Here is a 26035-nt window from a genome sequence, read left to right on the forward strand (position 1 = left end):
ATTAAGATTTAAAAAAGATAATTTGGGTTTTTTGTTGTTGTTGTTGTTGTTAATCGTTACCAAAGCTAAATTTCTGAAATCTTCATGCAATCAGGATAACTACTCATTTTCTTATAAGATTTTGTGTTTCGGTCCAATTTTCTTAATTAAAAAACAAAAACAATACATTGAAATCATGTAATATTTGACAGTTTTTAAAATGTGTATTCTATTTTTGCCTTCATTTAGAAATTTAAACTTTTTTTCTTCTGAAAACATAAAAGAATTTTACACTATAATCTTTGTTTTCAGGTAACCATGAAAAGGAATGTAATCATGTCATATTCAATGAATGATTTTGTGGCTATGTTTCATTTATCATCCTCACTGAAGCATTATATAAATATGCATAATCTTGCTTTCTTTACTGAACTTTTACATTGTAATTTCACAAGTAAATGAAAAATGCTGTATTTAGATGGTTGGCTGGATTCCCAGTCATGATTTTTTTCTTTTGTTTTTCTGAAAATCAAGGACATTATAGATTGATTTATTTTTTTCTATGTGTGCTCTGCCTTTTATAGTTAATTTAGCATGTGTCATTTCTAATGTCTTTAGTGAAAAATAGAATCATGGAGTAGAAACCTCACTTCTCTTGCTTTGACTTTTCTAATCTAGAGAATCCTTCATATATTACTATATCAATAAAATTGTTTGACTTTTTTGTTATTAGTTGCAAAGATAAATAGTCTATTGAGTTCCTTTTAAATGTGCTATGCACATTTAATGAGTTGAGTTTACTATAATCCTATATAGCAGTGTTTCTTTTTTTCCTTTTTGGGTGTTAGTAAACTGAATACTCCACAGATGGTAGGTACTGAGTCAAGATCTAAACTCAAGTAACTTTAGAGCCCTCAAGATCTTAATCTCTAACTTCTACCAAAGAATAAGATGATAACAAGCATATATTGACTTTATCCACAAATGCTTCTGTTCCTTCAATGACAAAAAATAGTGCATACATACATACTATTTTTCAAACATTTTTCCTAGGGATTCAGGTGCAGAGTAAGTGTTACAAACAAGGTTCCTTCTTTTAGTTTGCTATTCTAGTGGAAAAAGACAAATGGTACATGACCAAATAACATGGTTTGAGAAAGTGCTAAGAGCAACAAAGAACATAAAATAGTGGCCTGGGATAGAGGTTGACTGGGGAATATTATGTTTGATAGGATAATCAGGGTAGATTTTTCTGGAAAGGAAACATTTATTCATAGATCTGAAAATTGAGAAGGAGGCAGTCATATAGCGATCCTGAGAATCAGCATTCTAGTCAGGGTAGACAAGCTTTCATATTGAAACAAGATTGGTGTTTTAGAGGAATACTAAGAAATATTATTATTATTATTGTTGTTATTGTTGGCCTGCTATTAATAGGTAAGAGATTTAGCATTACTAGAAGTTTAAACATCCACTGATATTATAATATTTAAAAATCATAAAACAACAATATATAATAAATATCAGAATCAACTGTACCTTGAAATAAAGATAGTTCCTTTGAGATTATTATACATGTTCAAATTTTTTAAATACTGACAGTGAATTAGATTTGAAAATCCTTTCTTTTTCTTTTTTTTCGTTTTTTGTTTTTGTTTTTTGAAAATCTTTTCAAGGGACACAGAAGGAGAGTCTCTGTTGAAAACTCAGCTAAAATCCTACCTCATTTTTAGAGTGGGATCTGAGAAGCACCAAGACTTAGAATTTTTGTGGGTAAGGGGGTTTTGTGGAGAGAGAGATTTTATGGATTTTATTAGTACTCTTGGGTTAACATTCATTTTCTGCTGTGCTTAAGAGATAAGAAATTTACATACTTTAAATAGGAAAACGTTGGGACACCTGAGTGGCTCAGCGGTTAAAGTGTCTACCTTCCGCCCAAGGCATGATCCTGGAGTCCCAGGATTGAGTCCCATGTCAAGCTCCCTGCATGGAGCCTGCTTCTCCCTCTGCTTGTGTCTCTGCTTCTCTCTCTCTCTGTCTCTCATGAATGAATGAATGAATGAATGAATGAATGAATGAATAAATAAATAAATAGGAAAACATTTAGGTAAGTTTTTTTAAGCACCGTGTTAGTATTAAAAAAGGCAAATGTATATACAGCTTGGGTTAGAGTGGTTCCTTCAAGAAGCTCCTCAACAGGGACCGGAGCGAGACGCGGGGACCATGTTCCGACGCAAGCTCACGGCCCTCGACTACCACAACCCGGCTGGCTTCAACTGCAAAGATGAAACAGAATTTAGAAACTTTATTGTTTGGCTTGGCTTGAAGACCAGAAAATCAGACACTACAAGATTGAAGACAGAGGTAATTTAAGAAACATCCACAGCAGTGACTGGCCTAAGTTCTTTGAAAAGTATCTCAGAGATGTTAACTGTCCTTTCAAGATTCAAGATCGACAAGAAGCAATTGACTGGCTTCTTGGTTTAGCTGTTAGACTTGAATATGGAGATAATGCTGAAAAATACAAGGACTTGGTACCCGATAATACAAAGAATGCTGACAGCGCAGCTAAAAATGCCGAGCCGTTGATCAATTTGGATGTAAATAATCCTGATTTTAAGGCTGGTGTAATGGCTTTGGCTAACCTTCTTCAGATTCAGCGTCATGATGATTACCTGGTAATGCTTAAGGCAATTCGCATTTTGGTACAGGAGCGCCTGACACAAGATGCAGTTGCCAAAGCAAACCAAACAAAAGAGGGCTTGCCTGTTGCATTAGATAAACACATTCTTGGTTTTGACACAGGAGATGCAGTTCTTAATGAAGCTGCTCAAATTCTGCGATTGCTGCATATAGAAGAGCTCAGAGAGCTACAGACAAAAATTAATGAAGCCATAGTAGCTGTTCAGGCAATTATTGCTGATCCAAAGACAGACCACAGACTGGGTAAAGTTGGAAGATGAACATTTTAGGATTTCAGCTTCTCACCTGATTAGTACAATTGGGAACCATGTACGCTCTGGCATGTGTTTGGAAATCAAATGTCACATTTTCAAGGGAAGAATCCTAGAAAATTGACTATGTTCTCAAGATTTACCATCATTGTTTTTTTTCTTTAATAAAGTTCAGGAAAGTGGAAAAAAAAAAAAAAAAAAGAAGCTCCTCAACATACCAGCTGATGTAAATTTAGCCTCATTAAAGTAACCTCATACCTGAGCACAAACATGCAGTGCAGGACCCTCAGATCTAACTTCATTAACTCCATTTGTCCTTGCCATACTGCTTTCAAAAAGTAATTTTATCTATAGCCTCACTTCCCAAAACTCATAATATTTTTCCCTTTCCCTCATCCCTGATTTTCCTCTTTTCCAGTACTAATAAGTAAAAGAGCCCTAAATTTCCTATTTTTTTATCTTTACTTCTTACTAATACAAATAAAAAAAATACTGCAAGAGTCATCCAAGATAATCGGAGACCCCACATCGCAATTTTAAGATAATTTGGAAAATCTCTGTTATTCCCAAAGGTATTCATTTATCAAATTCCTGATTCTGTTTATAATTGAATCTTTGAAGTTCTCAAACATGTGATTAATTTATAAGTAATTATATACCTTAATATAAATTAAAAGAATGATCATAGTGACATTTGAATGTTCCTTTTTTTTTTTTTTTTTGAAATTTGGACGTTTTTAATTTGTTGAGTTTAATTTTCAAAATCTTTGTTTTGGGGAAGCAAATTAGCTTTGTTATCTTTCTATTCTGTTGTATATATTTTCAGCTTCCCCAACAACTTCAGTGCTTTTTTAAGGAGTAGCTAAGGCACTCAGATATATTGTAAGCACCAGACTAAAAGATTATAAATGTTTTTTTAGCTATGTTTTATGAAAGAAAGGACTTTCCTAATAAGTTCTTAAAATATAGTATGAATCTTTTATCAAGTTACCTTTAAAATGGCAAGATTTTAAAGTTTAAAAATTGCAAATAATTAAAGATGACAAATATATAACAGTTCCATTATGTACCCTGAAACATTTGCATGGATAAGATATAAGCTATAAATGGCCAATTATTTTTTTTTTAGAGAGGCAACTCCTAATTAAAAGGCTACCAAAAAATGAAAAGGAAAGAAATATGTACTGTTTTTGATCAAGAATGTTTGGTGGAATTCTGAATAGACTACAGTTTATAGAGGTAATGAAAGGGTAACAAAGCAGTGAAATACTTCGATACTTTTAAAAAATTGAAACCTGTGTTCAGTGAAAACTGTAATTTTCTGAAATAGTTTAATGTTAGAGTTTGCAATACAATTTTTAATTTAAGATGTTAATCATTACTTTTATATTCATGACATATCAGTCATATACCAGGAAATGTCTTGAATATGGAATTAGGTACCTTTCTCTATATTAACTATATGGCAAGGTAAGTTATAATGATCTATTGTCCTATTAATATTTTGCCTTGCTACTCTCTCTCCCTCTGTACATATAAATTCTTTTAAGTCACCAGAAAGTATAATACAGAGAAGGAAAGCCAGTCAAAAATTCTGAGTTTCTAACTGGCACTCAGTTTTTACAAGTGCATCCAAAAAAAATTCATTTTATTTGTGTTGTACAAGTCTATCCACTTTATTTCTAGTCTTTTTTCTTTGTAATTATGATTATTTTTAAATTTGAAAATATTTGGGGCCACTTTGTGATTTTTTTAGGTGAGATGAATTACACAAGAGCAGTCTGGAATAAATACCAGATCTACCTTCAGTCTATGAGGAAAAGACTTAAAAGAACATTTATATAAGCAATATGAACAAAATGCTAGAGCTGCTAAAAATATTAGAATATTTTAAAAATATGTATTTATATATACACATACTCATAATTTATTGTATATATATCCTATATAATCTATACCATGTATTATATAAATAATATACATTATGTCTAGGTTTATGGTTATATATGCATTGCAAATGAACAAAGATAAAAAGTCATAGTTTAAGCATAAGATCTCAGGTTGAAAATTACATCTAGTTCTGTTCTGGATACTGACTTTGAAGGATGTTGGTAAATTAGTATGCATTCAGATTAGGAACACTAGAAAAGAAAGGAAATGCTGTGATTGTGGGCTTTTAATATGTTTCAGGTATTACTAGATGCTTTTATATACATTACTTTACCTAAGCTTTATTAAAAAGCTGTAGTGGTGATATTTCAGTACATTTTTGTTTCAAAAAACCTGAAGTGACTTAATTAACTTGATGAATATCATATAACCCCATTTTAGTAATTTCTAAGTACTTCAACAACTAACTCAGATATATTATGGCAACTTTCATGGTTACTATTGGATATATTTAGCCACCAAATGAGTCAGCAAACTCAGACCAAACTGATGGCCCGACCTGTCAGTTTGTAAACCTATTTGACACATTTGAAATATGGAATATTTAGGGTTTTGGACTTCATTTGAAATATGGAAAATTTAGGGTTTTGGCCTTCATGATTTTAGGGCTCTCATTATAATTAAGGATTCCAAACCTGTTAAGGTGGAGTTATCTCCAAGTTGTAATCCAAACCTAATATTTGGAATTCTGGAGAACTGAGAAAAATGTAAATTGACACACTAGAGTTCTAGAACTGGTAACCAGGGTAGGAATAGTCCCTGGAATATTTACATTGGCTGAAGAAGTGAGAAGTAGGTGGGAAGCACCTAGGATGCTCCTTCTCACCATGGGTCAATTTTTCAATTGCTTTCAAGACACAGAATTTTTCCTCCACACCCTAATCAAATGTGGCTTAATTTTTTAGAAGATTTTATTTCCCCCGCTTTTTATAACTGCGAGAAGATTCTAATTTTTTTTTGGTGATTTCCAATTCTAATTTTTGAGATTACTCGGTTTTATTTCCCCACACTTATCTGTTTGTTCATTTGTTTGCTTTTGGTAATTTTATTTGAAATTTCTGAAGGCTGTTACTTGCTCTCTAGTTGTTGTTGTTATAGATTATAACTTTCTATAGCTTATTCTTTCTTCATAGCTGCATAGGCTTAAAGAAGAAATTGTTTTCTCTGAATAGATTAGTTTAAATTCAATATTTGTTTAAATTTTCCCTTTTTTTCCTACATTGATTCTATTTCCTTCTAGTTTGTTTCATTATTTGTTACTTTTGTGCCTTTGGGAGGAAATTGAAGAAGTCATCAGGAGGAAATTGAAGAAGTCATCAAAAACCTCCCAAGACACAAGAGTCCAGGGCCAGATGACTTCCCAGGGGAATTCTATCAAACGTTTAAAGAAGAAATCATACCTATTCTACTAAAGCTGTTTGGAAAGATAGAAAAAGATAGAGTACTTCCAAATTCATTCTGTGAGGCCAGCATCACCTTAATTCCAAAACCAGACAAAGACCCCACCAAAAAGGAGAATTACAGACCAATATCCCTGATGAACATGGATGCAAAAATTCTCAACAAGATACTAGCCAATAGGATCCAACAACACATTAAGAAAATTATTCACCATGACCAAGTAGGATTTATGCCCGGGACACAAGGCTGGTTCAACACTCGTAAAACAATCAATGTGATCCATCATATCAGCAAGAGAAAAACCAAGAACCATATGATCCTCTCATTAGATGCAGAGAAAGCATTTGACAAAATACAGCATCCATTCCTGATCAAAACTCTTCAGAGTGTAGGGATAGAGGGAACTTTCCTCGACATCTTAAAAGCCATCTACGAAAAGCCCACAGCAAATATCATTCTCAATGGGGAAGCACTGGGAGCCTTTCCCCTAAGATCGGGAACAAGACAGGGATGTCCACTCTCACCACTGCTATTCAACATAGTATTGGAAGTCCTAGCCTCAGCAATCAGACAACAAAAAGACATTAAAGGCATTCAAATTGGCAAAGAAGAAGTCAAACTCTCCCTCTTCGCCGATGACATGATACTCTACATAGAAAACCCAAAAGCCTCCACCCCAAGATTGCTAGAACTCATACAGCAATTTGGTAGCATGGCAGGATACAAAATGCCCAGAAATCAATGGCATTTCTATACACTAACAATGAGACTGAAGAAAGAGAAATTAAGGAGTCAATCCCATTTACAATTGCACCCAAAAGCATAAGATACCTAGAATAAACCTAACCAAAGAGGTAAAGGATGTATACCCTAAAAACTATAGAACACTTCTGAAAGAAATTGAGGAAGACACAAAGAGATGGAAAAATATTCCATGCTCATGGATTGGCAGAATTAATATTGTGAAAATGTCAATGTTACCCAGGGCAATCTACACATTTAATGCAATCCCTATCAAAATACCATGGACTTTCTTCAGAGAGTTAGAACAAATTATTTTAAGATTTGTGTGGAATCAGAAAAGACCCCGAATAGCCAGGGGAATTTTAAAAAAGAAAACCATATCTGGGGGCATCACAATGCCAGATTTCAGGTTGTACTACAAAGCTGTGGTCATCAAGACAGTGTGGTATTGGCACAAAAACAGACACATAGATCAATGGAACAGAATAGAGAACCCAGAAGTGGACCCTGAACTTTATGGTCAACTAATATTCGATATAGGAGGAAAGACTATCCACTGGAAGAAAGACAGTCTCTTCAATAAATGGTGCTGGGAAAATTGGACATCCACATGCAGAAGAATGAAACTAGACCACTCTCTTGCACCATACACAAAGATAAACTCAAAATGGATGAAAGATCTAAATGTGAGACAAGATTCCATCAAAATCCTAGAGGAGAACACAGGCAACACCCTTTTTGAACTCGGCCACAGTAACTTCTTGCAAGATACATCCATGAAAGCAAAAGAAACAAAAGCAAAAATGAACTATTGGGACTTCATCAAGATAAGAAGCTTTTGCACAGCAAAGGATACAGTCAACAGAACTAAAAGACAACCTACAGAATGGGAGAAGTTATTTGCAAATAACATATCAGATAAAGGGCTAGTTTCCAAAATCTATAAAGAACTTATTAAACTCAACAGCAAAGAAACAAACAATCCAATCATGAAATGGGCAAAGGACATGAAGAGAAATCTCACAGAGGAAGACATAGACATGGGCAACATGCACATGAGACAATGCTCTGCATCACTTGCCATCAGGGAAATACAAATCAAAACCACAATGAGATACCACCTCACACCAGTGAGAATGGGGAAAATTAACAAGGCAGGAAACAACAAATGTTGGAGAGGATGCGGAGAAAAGGGAACCCTCTTACACTGTTGGTGGGAATGTGAACTGGTGCAGCCACTCTGGAAAACTGTGTGGAGGTTCCTTAAGTTAAAAATAGACCTGCCCTATGACCCAGCAATTGCACTGTTAGGGATTTACCCCAAAGATTCAGATGCAATGAAACGCCGGGACACCTGCACCCCGATGTTTCTAGCAGCCATGTCCACAGTAGCCAAACTGTGGAAGGAGCCTCGGTGTCCATCGAAAGATGAATGGATAAAGAAGATGTGGTTTATGTATACAATGGAATATTACTCAGCCATTAGAAACGACAAATACCCACCATTTGCTTCAACGTGGATGGAACTGGAGGGTATTACGCTGAGTGAAGTAAGTCAATCGGAGAAAGACAAACAGTGTATGTTCTCATTCATTTGGGGAATATGAATAATAGTGAAAGGGAATATAGGGGAAGGGAGAAGAAATGTGTGGGCAATATCAGAAAGGGACACAGAACATAAAGACTCCTAACTCTGGGAAACGAACTAGGGGTGGTGGAGGGGGAGGAGGGCGGGGGGTGGGGGTGAATGGGTGACGGGCACTGAGGGGGACACGTGACAGGATGAGCACTGGCTGTTATTCTGTATGTTGGTAAATTGAACACCAATAAAAATTTATTTATTAAAAAAAATTTGTGCCTTTTTTTATAATAAAGACATTATTAAAAATATTGGGTGATTTTTTAGTGTCTCTTTTATGTAAAAAAGAGATACTACAAAGATTTGTGGTCTTGGACAGAATTTAAGAAATAGTCATTTTCCTTGTAGTGTGAGTGATGGGTAGCCAGGGATTTTCATTGCAAAGAGTTTTTTAGATTTTTAAAATTTTATATTAATATTTATGGTTTTGATATATTTTGGTCAAGATTAAAATTTTTATATGGGTAACATCTCAAGTTTAACTGAGGATGTTTCTCTTTAGGATCCTTCATTTTTTTTGGAATCTTAACATGACTTCAATTTTTCAAATTTTCAAATTTTACACACATCTAAATAAGCAATTGCTTGGTACATGGTTTATGTTGGACAAGTCATTACTTTTTAGTCTCCTCTTGGATCAATGGGAACAATGTGAAGATTTTTATGTATGTGTTTTCCTATTTGGGGCACCAGAACATTAATTCTAATACTCAGAAATGGGTGATTTAGATCCTAGAGGAATTCTGTAAATTATAGAATTAATAAAAAATAACTAGAAGACACTGAGAATAATTTAAAATATAAAAAGTGACTATATATCTTGGTTACTGTTGAAGATTGGATAAAAATATACCTTCTTTGAGCCAATATGTACAGATATATGTGATATACTTTTATAAAATATTTATATTATCATCTATAATATTTTGCATTTATGACATTCATGGACAATCAGTATGTGATCCAGTGGGTATGTAATAAACTTAGAATACCTTTTTACCAAGTAACTGGAATGAAAACATTGGGATAATGGTTTTATTTTGGAAATATTTATTGAGTTATTTTTATATTATAGATACTATTATAGGGGATGAAAATTCATTTGTGAAAATTATAAACTCTAGTCTGATACTCTTGGAGCTGATATTTTATGGAGGAAGACAATAAACTTATAAACAAATAATTGCATAATAACATTTCAGGTAGTGATATTTTTTTTTAATTTTTATTTATTTATGATAGAGAGAGAGAGAGGCAGAGACATAGGCAGAGGGAGAAGCAGGCTCCATGCACCAGGAGCCTGATGTGGGATTCGATCCCAGGTCTCCAGGATCGTGCCCTGGGCCAAAGGCAGGCGCTAAATCGCTACGCCACCCAGGGATCCCTCAGGTAGTAATATTTTTATGAAGAAAATCTATCTTTGTTCTGGCTTGGTCTGCATTTATCTTTGCATGTTAGATTTTCCTGATAATAGGCAGTAGTTCTTGATTTTCATTTTCTACACCAGATTGATTGTTTTTTCTATTATTTACTGCATTTGTAATTTTTGTCCACAATTCATTTGTGGTATTAACTCTTGATCATATTAAAGATGCTTTATATCCCTAGTATAGTCAGTAAAATAACAAATGTCTTGTGAATAATACCTATTGAGTTACTTTTTGATGTATCTTATCTGTCATTTTTGCTTTAATATGAAAGATTTATGTCTACTTATTTTGCATTTTGTTTCTAAGAATCGACATTTTGCATTCTTTGTATGTGGAGAGGCTCGAAAACGACTTTTAACCAAAAATTTCACTTTGACTGCCATATCAGATGAATATATCTTGTCATTGGATATAAACCTGGACACTGTAATGCTTGCTGTGTAATATCTAACTCCTCCCCATTTTGCCTGCAATAGTGTAGTGCCTTTAGTAATTTCATATTTATTGTTTATATGAACTACAGATAAGACCAGTACAAATACACTAATATCTTAGGATTCTTAATGATTTTATCCACCTAACAGATAATTAGATTGTCCTCCTTCTTCTCTTACTTAAAAAGAAATATATGTTACCAATACATAGCATACACTTATACTTGATGTAGTTAGAAATGGTTTGGATAGTACAAATTCATATACAGACCTTCCTGACTCCTGATCTTCAGTTGTCTATTTACCAATCAGTACTGTTATCAGTTTATACATGTTTATAAATAGACTCATTCCTCTCTGTATAAATAATTTCACTGCCTATACTGCTCCTTACCACGCTAAGATACTCTAAGTAAACTTCACTAAGAAATCAAGCCTGAGATATCAGTGGTTTAACCAAATCAATAGTTACTTCTTGGTTGCAAGTTATCCCTAATCTTTACTGACAGATGGGAAGTGGAGAGCTTCTCCATTTGCTCAGTGACCAACCGGGGCTGACAGTTTCTATCTTTCTTTTTGGTACCAACTGGAAGACAGGGCTCTGTCCTCCACTGCAGGGGAGAAGAGAAGGAGAAGAAATCATACAAGTGATTAAAGGCATCAATTAAGCCACTCAGAAGCAATTAAGGTGACCTATGTCTCTTCTGCTCACAGCCCTTGACCATACCTAGTCAGATGGTCCTGAAACAGCCAAATAACTGGGCAATATGGGCCTCTTGAAAAAATGTAGCCTTCATATGCCCAGAAAATAAAAATATATTGAACACTAGTCTACCTCTTTTATCTCAGTCCTTTTTTAAGTATATGCAAATATATATATTTATTTAATATATGTGTATATGTATGTATACATACATTTATGAATATATTTACACAGATGTGTACATGTACACACATATGTGTGTATAGTGTGTGTATATATGTATGTCCTGGAGCTCATTCTGTATTAGTAATTATATCTCTGATTTTAAAGGCTAAGTAATGTCTCATTGTATGAAAATATCAAATTTTACTTACCTAGTCCTATACTGGGTTGTTTCCGGTCTTTTGCCAGTATGAAAATGCTGTAGTGAATACCTTTTGTGAACAAGTACAAGCATGTTACTGGAATGTATTTCTGGAAATGAAATTTCCACAGCAAATTGTATGTTCATATAAAATTTTGAAACATATATTAAAACCATTGATATTTTGGGGGTACTGGGTGGCTCAGTCAGTTAAGTGTCTGCATTTGGCTCAGGTCATGATCTCAGCATGGGGCTGAGCTCTGAGTCGAGCTCCCCACTAAGAGGGGAGTCCGCTGCTCCCTCTCCCTCTGCCCCTACCCCAACTCATGATCTCTCAAATAAATAAATACATCTTTTAAAAAATTTTATTTTCTTTCATATGTATTGTCTGCGTCTTCAGTACATTTGTCTCCTTTTTTGATTTGTTGGAACTGATTTATGTGTTTTGATTTCTGAAAATTCATGTTGAATTATTTGGTACATAGATATTAATAACTATTTTATCTTCATAACAAAGTGCATTCCTTAATACATTTCAAAGGCCTGCATTTAATTTTGGTTTTATTAAGAATGTGATCCTGTTTGAATGGGAGAAGATATTTGCAAATGACATCAGATAAAGGGCTAGCATCCAAAATCTATAAAAAACTTATCAAACTCAACATCTAAAGAATAATCCAATCAAGAAATGGGTGGAAGATGTGAACAGACATTTCTCCAAAGAAGACATACAAATGGCCAACAGACACATGAAAAAATGCTCCACATAACTCAGCATCAGGAAAATACAAATCAAAACCACGATAAGATAACACTTCACACCTGTAAAAATGGCTGAAATCAACAAGTCAGGAAATGACAGATGTTGGTGAGGTTACATAGAAAGGGGAACCCTCTTACACTGTTGGTGGGAAAGCAAGCTGGTGCAGCCACTCTGAAAAACAGTATGGAAGTTCCTCAAAAAGTTGAAAATTGGGCTACTCAAGATCCAGCAATTACTCTAGTAAGTATTTACCCCAAAACAAATGTAGTGATCTGAAGGGGCATCTGTATCCTGATGTTTATAGCAGCAATGTCCACAATAGGCAGACTATGGAAAGAGCCCAGATGTCCAACGTCAGATGAATGGATAAAGAAGATGTGGTATATACACAGTGGAATACTACTGAGCCATAAAAAAATAAAAATAAATAAATCTTGGTATTAAAAAAAATCTTGCTATTTGCAACAATGAGGATAGGACTAGAGGGTATTATGTTAAGTGAAATAAGTCCATTAGAGAAAGATAATTCTCATATGATTTCACTTCTATGTAGAATTTAAGAAACAAAACAGAGGATCCTAGGGGAAGAGAGGAAAAAGTAAAACAAGATGAAATCAGAGAGGGAGACAAACCATAAGAGACTAATCATAGGAAACAAACTGAGGATTGCTGGATAGGAGATGGGTAGATATAAGGAGCACTGGGTTTATAGAGACTGTTAATCACTGGCCTTTGAAACAAATAATACATATGTTAATTAATTAAATTTAAGTAAAAAAAGAAAAACTAAAAAAAGGTGACCCTGTTTTCATTTTGTTGGTATTTTTATTGTCCTTCTTTTTATCTCTGGATTCTGTAGCAACTTTATTTTGTATCCAGCATGGTATTAAATTTTGCTTTGGAATTCAATTTAATTATTTTCTGTTAGACAAATTGAATCAGTTTATAGTAATTATCAAATTCCATCTTTGTTTTACCATATGTTAGTGTTGTTTTCCCCTCTTTTTTTTTTTAATTTTTTTTTTTATTTTTATTTTACGATAGTCACAGAGAGAGAGAGAGAGAGGCAGAGACACAGGCAGAGTGAGAAGCAGGCTCCATGCACCGGGAGCCCGATATGGGATTCGATCCCGGGTCTCCAGGATCGCGCCCTGGGCCAAAGGCAGGCGCCAAACCGCTGCGCCACCCAGGGATCCCCTGTTGTTTTCCCCTCTTAAAAAGCCTTGTGATTTATTTTATTTCCTTTGTTTCTCCATTAACTTCTTCTTATAATTAGGAAGAATGTGATTTTTTAGTACTTCCTTTTTCAGCTATCACTTTATATAACATACACTATCATGTATTTACTAGTATTTATTAATTTCCTAATATAAGCAGTGATAAAAGTAATACAATTCATTTTCTCTTCCTTTCTTTACTCATTTTGATTAATGATATCATGAATTGATTCTTAGTTCTAATAATTATCAATTATAGAGGATATATTTTGGTACCTTAGATTTAAAATTAGAGGAAATTCAGAGCTCCTATGCTGTCTTACACTCTTTTCTGTTCCACATTCACTTTTTATTAGTTTTATAAATTTCTACCTTGTCAGAGGATAAAAAAAATATATTCTCTTATCATCCATCCTAAATTTATTTTATGTAGGAATTCATAGTCATATGTAAATCCTCTTGTATATTATTTAATTTTTATTTTTAGAAATATATCCTTTAGGTTCTAGAAAATTCTACAAAGTGGGACTCATGGGAACAACGTTCTTAAGTTTTTTCAGGATCTCAACTATCTATTTTTTATCTATCTTTAATTTTTTGTCCAAACTGGAGCACTTCAGAGTGAGAGTGGGATGCCACTAATAACTATATCAGTACAATGGGTTTTAACTCAACATATCTCAAGCTAATAAAGATGTATAGACATTCCACTTGATTGTCAGTGTATAATTTTAATATAAACATTACAATATTTATCTTTTTTCTAAAACAACACTCTTTCTAAAAGTTCTTTTTAAATTTTATTTCAGAAATAAAACATTCTGTAAGCTATAAATGGTAAACTAATAAAACTCTGAGACAAAATAAGCTTTTGATTATATTTTAGAAAAATGTTTCATTCCATTATTTTATCTCCCACCCCCCAACTTGAGGACTACTAATATATATACATGTTGGATTTCCATTTTCTTTATCTCATATCTGTATTTTTTCCCTAAACTTAAAAAACTATTGATATATTTCTATTACATTGTTCCTAGGTTTATTATTTTTATTCTCTATCCTACTCGTATTTTTTTACATTGTATCCTCTTTCTTATGATGCTTCCAATTTTGCCATCATTTATATTATTATTTTCTTTTTTCTTCTCAAACTTTCCTGAACTCTGGTAGCTCATATTCAGTCTCCTATGCATGATTCTTTTCAAGGCACTTGTGTTTCTGCTTTGTGCTCTCTATATAAATACAGAAATGATTATTTCATATGTTTTTCCCACTATTTATGGTCATTTGGATTATTCAGTCACAATTTACAGTATAAATATTCTTATATTAGTCTTTCACATTTTGTTTCTTTTTTATTTGGATAGTATATTTCAAATCATCTCTTCCTTTTTAAAATAATACACATCTTTGAATCCACTGAGTTTTCTCTAAAAAAGGAATTTGTAGAAGTTTATTGTAGAAATCATGTCAAGTCTTGCTCTAGGCTAATTTTTTTCCCCTTGTGACTTAGGAAATTATATGTGAGTTTTTCACTTTTTATTTCATTCTAGACATTGGAGATAGATAGCTGTGGTAATAATAAAACATACTGTCTTATCCTAACTTTTGTGGTAATAATAAAATATACTGTCTTATCCTAACTTTTATCTCTGTGAAATTTTTGCATTTCATTCTTATCTTAATAAATATTTTCACTGGATGTAGAAATATCGGTTGAGAGATTTCTTTAAAACATTTTGTAGGGAAACCTGTGTAGCTCAATTGATTAATCATCTATCTGCTTTCAGCTCCCAGCTTAAGGAGTCTGTATCTCCCTCTCCCTCTGCCCCTCCTCCCTGCTGTGCATACACACACACACTCTCTCTCTCTCTTTCTCTCTCTCAAATCAATAAATAAATTCTTTAAACAAAATTAAAAATAAAAAATAGAACATTTTGTAGGTGACATTCCATTATCCTCTATCTCCTTTTCTCTAATGAGATATCAACAATAATTTATATCATTGTTCTCTTATATGCAGTGTGTCTTTTTGTTGTCTCCTTTCAACATTTTTCTCTTTATCTCTGGTTTTCCTCCGTTTGATTGTAATGTATCCAGTGAGGTTTTCTTAGTAATTATCTTGGTTGGTATTCAATAGTTATTCATAAATATCCTAATTGAAATAATTATTTAATTTTTTAAATTGTATTTGGAAAATATGCTTTTTTAAAAAATATGGAACACTTCATGAATTTGCATGTTATCCTTGTATAGGAGCCATGCTAATTTTCTCTATATCATTGCATTTGGAAAATATTCTGTTATGTATTTAATATTCTTTCTTTATTCTCTGTCCCTTTTTCTATTTAGATTCTAATTGCATATGTATTATCCATTTGCATATGAATGGACAAAGTATACGAATGGATAAAGACAAAATGAAAAATGTTAGTATTGTACAAAATAGCCTTTAGGGTAAAAAACATTATTAGAAAATATTGAGGATTAGTTCATAATAATAAAAAATTTAATTTACCAAGAACTAATAATAATTTAAAACTCTATGCACCTAAAACTATAGTCTAGGAGTATATAAGTAAAAATTTTCATAATCACAGAGGAGAGAAAAATCTCAGAAACATAGTGTAAAATCTTTACTATACTTCAATACGTGAGAGAAAAATAAGACAAGAAAATAAACAAAACATCATTATGAAACAATCCTGTTGATTTCTATTCATACTATTTTGCCTTACAGTCTATTTTATTTAATAATAGCATATCTATGTCAGCTTTCTTTTGCTTGTATATACATACTGTGTCTTTATTCATCCATTTGTCATCATTCTATATTCTTTTTTTTTTCTTTTTTTAAAAGATTTTATTTATTCATGAGCAAGGGCAGGGTGGTGTGGTAGAGGGAGAAGCAGGCTCAATGCAGGGAGCCCGATGCAAGACTCGATCCTGGGACTCCAGGATCTCATTCTGTATTCTTATATTTTATGTTTGTGTCTTACAAACAATTTACAGTTGGACTTTTTAAAAAAATATGTTATTTATCTATTCATAAGAGACATACAGAGAGAGACAGAGACACAGGTAGAGGGCAAAGCAGGCTCCCTCTAGGGAGCCTGATGGGGAACTTGATCCCAGGACCCTGACACTACGACCTGAGCCAAAGGCAGACTCAAACCACTGAGCCACCCAGGTGCCCTATAGTTGGACTTTTAAATCCAATCTCAAATATTGCTATTCTAATTAGTATATTTATTCTATTTATTTAATATCAGTCATGTTAGTTGTAAATTCACTGATTTTTGTTTTCTGCTTTTTCCATCTGTTCTATTTCAATTTCTTCATTTATGTTACTTTTAAGATTTTTGTTTTTATTTGTTTATATTTTTTAAAAATCTTGAATGCACTCTTTCAATTAGTTGTCAGAGTGTAATAGTAAGATATAAGAAAATCTGTGTACTTAGTCTTTGGTCCCTCATTCCAGGCACAGATTTAGTTAATCACCCATAGCCAATGATTTAATAAATAATGCCTATATAATGGAGTTTCCATAAAAACCCTCAAGAGTAGTATTTGGAGAGCTTTCAGGTTGGCCAGCATATTGAGATGCACACCTAGAGAGGGGATGGGAATTTTGTGCCACTTTGCTTGTGTGTTCTTGTGCCTCTTTGTTGGGTTTGACTGTTCTTGAGATGTATTTTTTATTTTTATTTTTTTATTATGATAGTCACACACACAGAGAGAGAGAGAGAGAGAGAGAGGCAGAGACACAGGCAGAGGGAGAAGCAGGCTCCATGCACCGGGAGCCCGACGTGGGATTCGATCCCGGGTCTCCAGGATCGCGCCCTGGGCCAAAGGCAGGTGCTAAACCGCTGCACCACCCAGGGATCCCTTGAGATGTATTTTTTATAATAAATCAGTGAGAGTAGTAAAGAGTCTTCCTGAGTTCTGTGAGCTGTTATAACAAATCATTGAACCTAAGGAGGGTATTGTGAGAACCCCCAATTTATAGCTGATTGGTAATAAGTACAAGAGGCTCAGGACTTGTGATTGACCTCTAACGTTGGGGAAAGTCTAGTGGGTCTGAGTCCCTAACCTGCGGGGTTTGCCTTAACTCTAGTAGTTGGTGTCAGAATTTAATTGAATTTTAGGACACCCATGGTGTTCAGAGAGTTGGAGAATTGGTTATTGGTATGGGAAAAAATCCACTCATTGCTGTTAGAAATACTGTGTATAAAAACAGTTCATACACGGAAGTTACAAACTGTGTACAAAACTAGTTAAAGTCTAAATTACCAAACCCTAACAATTCCACAACCCCCCCCATAAGAATCATAAACATTTTGTCTTCACTGGATCTCTCCTGTTTACTGTTATTTTTGTCATATTTTCTACTTTTTTTTCTTGTTTAATAAACCCTGGTGTTAAACCAGTGTGGCTATGATGCTTCAGGATGTGTTAGATTGCTGGTTTCCTTTTGTTTCAACCTTACACTGCAGCATCTCAGCTTAATCTAGGAAGTCACTTCTAAGGCTGTATGACTTAGTCAGGCCCTGGCTCCAGACACATGGTTGTTTCTACCAGACCCCAAAACTGAAGCCAACTTCTGAGTGGATAAATCTTGTACTGCATCAACTTCAGTGTTTGTGTTCTCCACTGGCTTATATGGGACCTCCTTTCCCTTTTGTTCTGACATGTACTTTACTACCTTTGGAAAATTTTTATGTTCCTAAAAAAATGTATATTTTAAATCAAGCAGTGTTCATTGTTTTCAGTAAGAGAGGGACCTAATTTATAATGACTGTCCCCCTGCCCCTGGAATTCAGTGTCAAGAAGGAACATTTATGATGTTTTCTAGGAAGGTCCCAGTTAATATTTTTAAGTAATAATTTAACCCATAACTTTCTCACGTATGCATATCAATTCCTATAATGTGGTAATCCTTTACAGTCTACATGAAGTGGAGGCTTCTTCAATCACAACTATCCACAACAATCAATCTCCCTCTCTTACTCCCTACCTCCCTCTTCCCTGTATGTGCTCCTAAGTTGTCTCCACGTTAAGTTAGTAGCATAAGAGTAGGGTTCTTTAATTTTCTTTTTATTTTATGCATTATTTATATATATATTTATTTCATTGTACACCTATAGCAACTAGAAAAGTGTACAGAATAAAAACATTCAGTATCTCCTTACAATAAATAACATTTTCTACACTAGAATATCGTCATGATGAAAACAAAGTTAACATTTTTCGATTAAATTCACTTTATGCTATAATTTATAGTGATCTTTCCTGAACTATTACAATTAGAATATTGTGCTTCTCTAGAAAAAAATGAAAAAAATACTTGAAGGTCAGCAAAAAAAAGCACATTAATATAGATAAAATTCCGATGTTCATTAGGTTTTTTAAGTACAGAGATTTATTTTAATTTTGCTGTGAATGTATATGATGTATATGCTACTCAAGTATATTGCATTTAAGGTATTTCACAGTTCAACATGAAAATGTCAAGTTATTTTGGAGTTCACATCATTCTTGAAGAAGAGAGAATACCTTTAATCCTATTATTTCAACATTCTTCTTTCATAATAATTTTGTGGAACACCTTTATGCTCTGTGTGATTTCTTTCTAACTGAAACAATAGATTATAGTTTGACAAAACAATTTTTTTTCAATCAGGTTTCAGTTCACTTTAAAGAGAATTGCTTTTATCCCTTCCTTATAAAGGAACCTATTATGATATTTGAAGTTAAACAAAATGACCTAGTAGAAAATATGTCACTTTAGAACTACAAGATTTGTGATTTAAGATATCATTCTGAATTCTCAGAATACGATGGAAACATTGTTTCAAATGTCCTTTAAAAATGTCTTACTGAATTCACAGAGAAGCAGTAGTGTTTATTTTTTTAATTGGTAAGATATTTACAAAAAGAATTTATATACCTGGTTAAATTGCTCAGTAAAATGCAATGTTAGTATAACTCAAGACCCTTTTACTTACTTAAGAAATGAATCCTGTATTTGTACAGTTAAAGTAGAGTTATAAGTTTTAAATTGCAAATTATAAAACTGGAGAAGGTTTAATTTAAATAGAATAGAAGAGATCAACTAGTCAGACTCTTGAATTTAAATAAGAACAAATTGAGGCTTAGTGTAGATAGCAGAATAATAAAATTAATGGCTTAAATAAAAGTTTAAGAATTAACCATCATTCTTTTATTTGTTTTATTAATAGAATTATTACAGTGTTATTTAAACTTTAAAAAGTTATTGATTTAGAACCTTTTAGAAATGGAAAGACACATCTCTGACATTAATAACAGATACTTCCTTCTAGTGCAGAAACAGTGCATCCATATATTGTTTCTTTACTTAAAAGTTCATATATCTAGCATGTAGAAGAGAAGAGAGAACTTGATATGATCATCTGTGTGTTCAAGTTAAAATTTCTCCCATTTATTTCAGCAGCTATATATTTGGGAGATAATCATCACAGTTTTGCTTCCCAGGGCATGATTTGTATATGATTTTTTTCAGGTTGTGGACTGCACAACCCTAGCTTGCAGCATTTACACTGAAATTGAATGTAACAGTGGCCAATGGATCATGCAGAGCATAAACAACAGGACCTCAGTCAATCTTTCTTCCAAAAATTAGCTATTATTCTGTATTTAGAGTTATATAGTTTTCAGTCTTGCTTCACACATGCATCCTTAATTTATCAAACAGCAATTCATTAGCAGTATGAAGCAGAATAACCTATTTTTTCTTGAAGTACAGTCTTCAGCCACTCTAATGAGATTCTCTTCTATTCTCAAGCCCCCATAATTAAACTTATTTAATATTTATGGATTTATTTTTTTAAGATTTTTATTTATTTATTCATGAGAGACACAGAGAGAGAGAGAGAGAGAGGCAAAGACATAGGCAGAGGGAGAAGCAGGTTCGTTCCCTGTGAGAGCCTGATTCGGGACTCAATTCCAGGACCCTGAGATCATGCCCTGAGCTGCAGGCAGATGCTCAACCCCTGAGCCACCCAGGCATCCCCATATTTATGGATTTATGAGACAGTTTTGTAAATTCTGTCTAGAAAAAACCCACACATAAGTAATCAATTAATTTACAGCAAAGGAGCCAAGCATATACAATAGGGAAAGGACAGTTTCTTCAATAATTGGTGCTGGAGGGATGCCTGGGTGGCTCAATGGTTGAACATCTGCCTCCAGCCCAGAGCATGATCCTGGGGTCCTGGGATCTAGTTCTGCATTGGGTTCCCCATAGGGAGCCTGCTTCTCCCTCTGCTTATGTCTCTGCCAGTCTCTTTCTGTGTCTCGTATGAATAGATAAATAAAATCTTAAAATAAAATAAAACAAAATAAAATAAAAGGCGCTGGTTCAGTGGACATCCATATGCAAAAGAATGAAACTAGACTACTATCTTGTACCATACACAAAAAGTAACTCAAAATAAAGATTGAATATAAGATATAAAACCATTAAATCTGAAAGAAAAACCATAAGTGGTAATCTTCACATAAGTCTTGACAATGAATTTTTAATTTTTAAAATTTTTACTTATTTTTATATTTTTGAGAGAGAGAAAGAGTGCATGAGCAGAGAGGGGCAGAGTGAGAGAAATCTTAAGCAGGACCCATTCCTGGTGTAGAGCCCAACACAGGGCTTGATCTCACAACCCTGAGCCAAAGTCAAAAGTTGGATACTTAACAACTGAGCCACCAAGTTGACAATCATTTTTTTAATCTGGCACCAACAACAAAAGCAGCACAAGCAAAAATAAACATGTGACTACATCAAATTAAAAAGCCTCCTCACAGTAAGGGAACCATCAACGAAATGGAAAGGGATCCTATGAAGAGAGAGAAAATAATTGCAAATCATATTTCTGATTAGGGACTTATATTGAAAATATGTAAAGAACTCATACAACTCAGGAGCAAAAGAAATCTGATTTAAAAATAGGCAGAGGGATCCCTGGGTGGTGCAGCGGTTTGGCGCCTGCCTTTGGCCCAGGGCACGATCCTGGAGACCCGGGATCGAATCCCACATCAGGCTCCCGGTGCATGGAGCCTGCTTCTCCCTCTGCCTGTGTCTCTGTCTCTCTCTCTCTCTCTCTCTCTCTGTGACTATCATAAATAAATTAAAAAAAATAAATTAAAGAAAGTTTTAAAAATAGGCAGAGGATCTGAAATGACATTTTTTTCAAAGAAGACATACAGATGGCTAACAGGTACATGAAAAGATCCTCAACAATATTAATCATCAGAGAAATGCAAGTCAAAACCATGGGGTATTACTCCCAGCAGTTAGAATGGCTTTATTCAAGAAGATGAGAAATAACAAGTGTTGGCAATGATGTGAAGAAGAGGGAACCCTTGTGCACTGTTGATGCGAATGCAGATTGGTGCAATTATTATGTAAAACATTAGGTTTGCCTCAAAAAATTAAAAATAGAATTGCCATATGACCCAACAATGGGTATTTATGTAAAGAGAGCAAAAACTCTAATTGGAAAAGAGAAAATGCACCCCATGTTTATTGCAACATTATTTATAATAGCCAAGATATGGGAAAAAACAAAACAAAACTGTGTTCATCAATGGATAAAGAAATAAAATATGGAAAATAAATACAATAGAGTATTACCTGTAAAAATGAATTAAATCTTGCCATTTCCAACAACATGGACCCTGAGAACATCATCCTGAGCCAAATAAGTTAAACAGAGAAAGACAAGTACTGTATTCTTTATATGTGGAATCTAAAATAAATTTAAAAAAAAAAGAAAAAGTCATAGATACAAAGAACAGATTTGTGGTTGCAAGAGGTGGGAGGTAGGAGAAAAGAGTGAGTGATTTTTTATTTTAGTTTAAATAAATTGCTAAAAATTGTAAAAGCCCAAAACAATGGATTTACATTTTTTTAACTTAATGCTTTGACAGTTCATATTGTCTTTAATTCAACTATTAAATGATGCAATACACGTGCAGTTCTTAGAGACGTGCTTGGCACATAGTAAAGGCCACATAAATCTTAGTTACTATTGCTATTATTATGTAATTTTTAAAGCTATCTGCGGCATCAACAACTGGTAATTATGTCCATTTTGTTCCAAATAATTAATGATGTTTTTCTCCTTTGTTGAATATTATTTTAAAGCATTTTTGTTTTATATTTTCCCCTTTATTATTTGAATTCTTTGTATTATCCACACTCGACAAAACTATTTCTGAAACCATTAAATATCTCTGACCTGCTTCTCAACACCTTAGGTAGTTTTAAAAAATCTGTTCATTCATCCTTCATTCTTGCTACTTTTTTGTACATTATTATAGTTCAAACTCTTTTAGCAGTTCTAACCATTGTCAATATTTATTTGTTGTCTCATAAAATCAGTGTTTATTTAACCATCATTTATCATATATTTGTCCATCTTTCTGTGTCCTCAATCATTTCTTTATGATTCAGTTACCTTATTTCTAAAGAATGTCCTTTTATGGAAAAATCATTAGTATAGAATTTTTCAGAATTTTCATCAAAACAGGTATATGTACTTTTTACCCTTCAGTAGTAACTTAGCTGGCTCTGGAATCTCAGGTGACGAGTTGTTTTCTTTCAATATTTGAAGATGTTTTTTCAATGCTTTTTGGCTTTTCTTTTTGTTGTTGAGAAGTTTATTGTCAACATCACTGTTTCTATATTGCTGAAGTTTTTCTGTTTGTTGTAAATAGATCTTTGTTTTTGAAGTTGTGCAATTTCTGTTTATCAGGATTTATTGACTGATTATTGATTGATGAGGTTTATTTTTAATTATCATGTTGAGGAAGTATTGTGCTTCATGAATATGAGGATTCATGTCTTTTATGAAATCTGGACCATTCTTTGTCATTTACTCTGGATATTACATCTCTGCCCTTGTCTTTCTTTCCTTTCAGGACTCCAAATAGATATTCATTAGAAGATTTGATGGCTTTTTATCATGACCCTGTACCTGATTTGACATTTCTTATTTATTTCCCTTTGCTACCTTCTTTGTAATGTTTGCAGGTTGACATTTCATTACATATTTTTTATGATATTGGCTATTCTAGTTTTAAAAAATTACATTTTTATTTCAAAAGTTACCTGCTTTTCTAATAATTATTTTTGTGTCTTTACTCATTTTATCTTTCTGTTTTAAAATCTCAATTAGGGGCACCTGTGTGGCTGAGTTATACATCTGTTTTTGGCTCAGGTCATGATCCTGGAGTCCTGGGATCTAGCTCTGCATCAGGCTCCCTGCTCAGCAGGGAGTTTGCTTCTCCTGTCACTTACCGTTCTCAAGCTTGCTCTGTCTCTCTCTCAAATAAATATCTAAAATCTTAAAAAAAAAAAAAAGGTCAATTAGAATTTCATTAACTGAAGTTCTCAGATGTCTATTCTGAGGGTTTTTTTAGGAGCTTTATAAAGAAGACTTTATATATGGAAATGCAGCAAAATCTGAGAATGTTTCCCACTGTAGCAGATAATCTTTTACTTTTGTTGAAAGCAACTGATTTTTGTGTTAATTTCTCACTCAGAGTTTTCAGAAAGCCTAAGGGGGCATATATTATAATAAGAGATTCCTTTATTTTTCTTTAAACCAAGGATCTTTGTCAAGGCAAACAAACTTCCTTCTACTCACTCTGGGCTGGTGGAATTTTTTTCTCAGCCTGTTCTCTCTGTTGTGGGGTAGCTTTTCCAAGAGTCCTGGCTTTACACCATAATCTGTTAAGATTTCAGTTTTCCAGAGGCCCTAGCTTAATGTGCTGTCACTGTATTTCAGCTTCCTCTTGATTTGGGGGCTTAAATGGCTTTTCTTATTTTCCAAAGAATTTAGTTCTGTATTTAAAAAAGTGAGTTCTATACTATATCTTTCATTTCAAGATACTCATATTGTTATTCTCAGATTATTAATTTGTTATATTGATATAACTATTAGTACAAGACGTTTTGTTCATTTGAAAGAATAATCTTACTGTGTTTAGCCACTTTAAAGGAGATTTTTTTTAGGATTGGAGGATGATAAAATTATTATTTTCTGAGTCACTTAAAGTGTACACATAAATTATTATTGCAAAACTTTTAATGTAACTCTAACCACAAAAGCAAGATAAACATGGAAATAGGATTACAAAATACAGAATTATATATGTGATTTAAATACACTTTATATTAGTATATAAAGTTAAGCAGATACTTTATGTGAAGTTATAAGTCATTCTCAAGATTTATTTTGAAAATAAAAATAAAACATATATATTTGAATAACGATGTACATGTAATGTTTTATATGGTTATAACAAATTATTTTTCTTTGGGAATTAAGTCAAGATAATGACTTTATAAATTCACATAAACACGAATTAATAAAACACGGACACAAAACAAAGTAATGAAAACAATATATTTGAAGTCTAATTACAAACATTGAGTAAACTAAATTTCCAATATTAATATAAAAATATTAAGGTAAGTCTTTGCTGAGGGTCACATTGAGCTGCAAGGTGCTGCCAGGGTGTCTTTAGTCAGCACCAGGGCAGAAGACATCAAGTCCAAAATCAAGAACTGCCAGACTGCCCCTTTTGACAGCCACTTCCCCAGCCAGACCAGACTAGGAACTGCTGGCAGAACTACCTGGACTTCCACCACTGTGAGAAGGCAGTGACTGCTAAAGGGGGTGATGTCTCCAGGTCGAATGGTAGGCGTGGGTACAAGTCCCTCTGCCCTGTATCCTGCTTCTTGGCCTGGGATGACCGCCAGGCAGAAGGCACATTTCCTGGGAAGATCTGAACTGTCTACACCGATCTCTCCTGTGTCCTCCATCCTTCTCCCAGGGTGGTGAAGGGGGACCTGGGTACATGGTGATCCCCACCTGGGATCCTGAACCATGGCTTAACTAATAATAAATACTCATTGGAAAAGTGTAAAAAAAATAAGATAAATCCATTTCCTTGAGGAAGTAGTCATAATGAAATATTAAGTGGATATACAAGTTCCAAATATATGTATATATATATGTATATATATATGTGTGTGTGTGTATATATATATACATATATATATATACACACACACACATATATTTGTAATGCTTCCTTTCAGCATAATGTTAAAAGTATATATCTGTGGGTCAGGGTTTTGGATGTTTAACACTTTTATTTTAATATTTTGCTATACTTGCTAGATTTCCTTAGAATGAGTATATATTTTTTTTAATAATAATGAAAAACATTAGCTATTATAAAGTGTCTCTGTTTGGGTATTTTCCAACTTTTTGACAATTCAGATTGCATCTTTTAGTTTGTTTATTTTCTAGAAATAATTTTGTGGCTGTCACATACTAGTTTATCAAATATTCTAGGTGTAATAATGTGGCAAATTGATATTCTCACTGAGAGTTATTTATAT

General features: G+C 33.4%; 1 protein-coding gene, 1 non-coding gene and 1 pseudogene across 2 annotated transcripts; 2 read left to right on the forward strand and 1 right to left on the reverse strand.

Moving 5' to 3' along the window:
* Positions 1-2183: 2183 nt before the first annotated feature.
* Positions 2184-3121, forward strand: LOC129515985 (RNA transcription, translation and transport factor protein-like). The gene is given in 2 exon segments (XM_055335271.1): positions 2184-2292; positions 2295-3121. Coding segments are annotated over 2 exon segments (738 nt in total). The 5' UTR covers positions 2184-2202; the 3' UTR covers positions 2943-3121.
* A 12671-nt stretch (positions 3122-15792) lies between these two features.
* Positions 15793-15898, reverse strand: LOC129516244 (U6 spliceosomal RNA). Its single transcript, XR_008665725.1, has one exon. It is a non-coding gene; the product is annotated as a U6 spliceosomal RNA (small nuclear RNA).
* A 6182-nt stretch (positions 15899-22080) lies between these two features.
* Positions 22081-25417, forward strand: LOC129516096 (cytochrome c oxidase subunit 6B1-like; annotated as a pseudogene).
* Positions 25418-26035: the final 618 nt, after the last annotated feature.

Source organism: Nyctereutes procyonoides, unplaced genomic scaffold, assembly GCF_905146905.1.
Source record: "Nyctereutes procyonoides isolate TBG_1078 unplaced genomic scaffold, NYPRO_anot_genome, whole genome shotgun sequence".
NCBI lineage: Eukaryota > Metazoa > Chordata > Mammalia > Carnivora > Canidae > Nyctereutes > Nyctereutes procyonoides.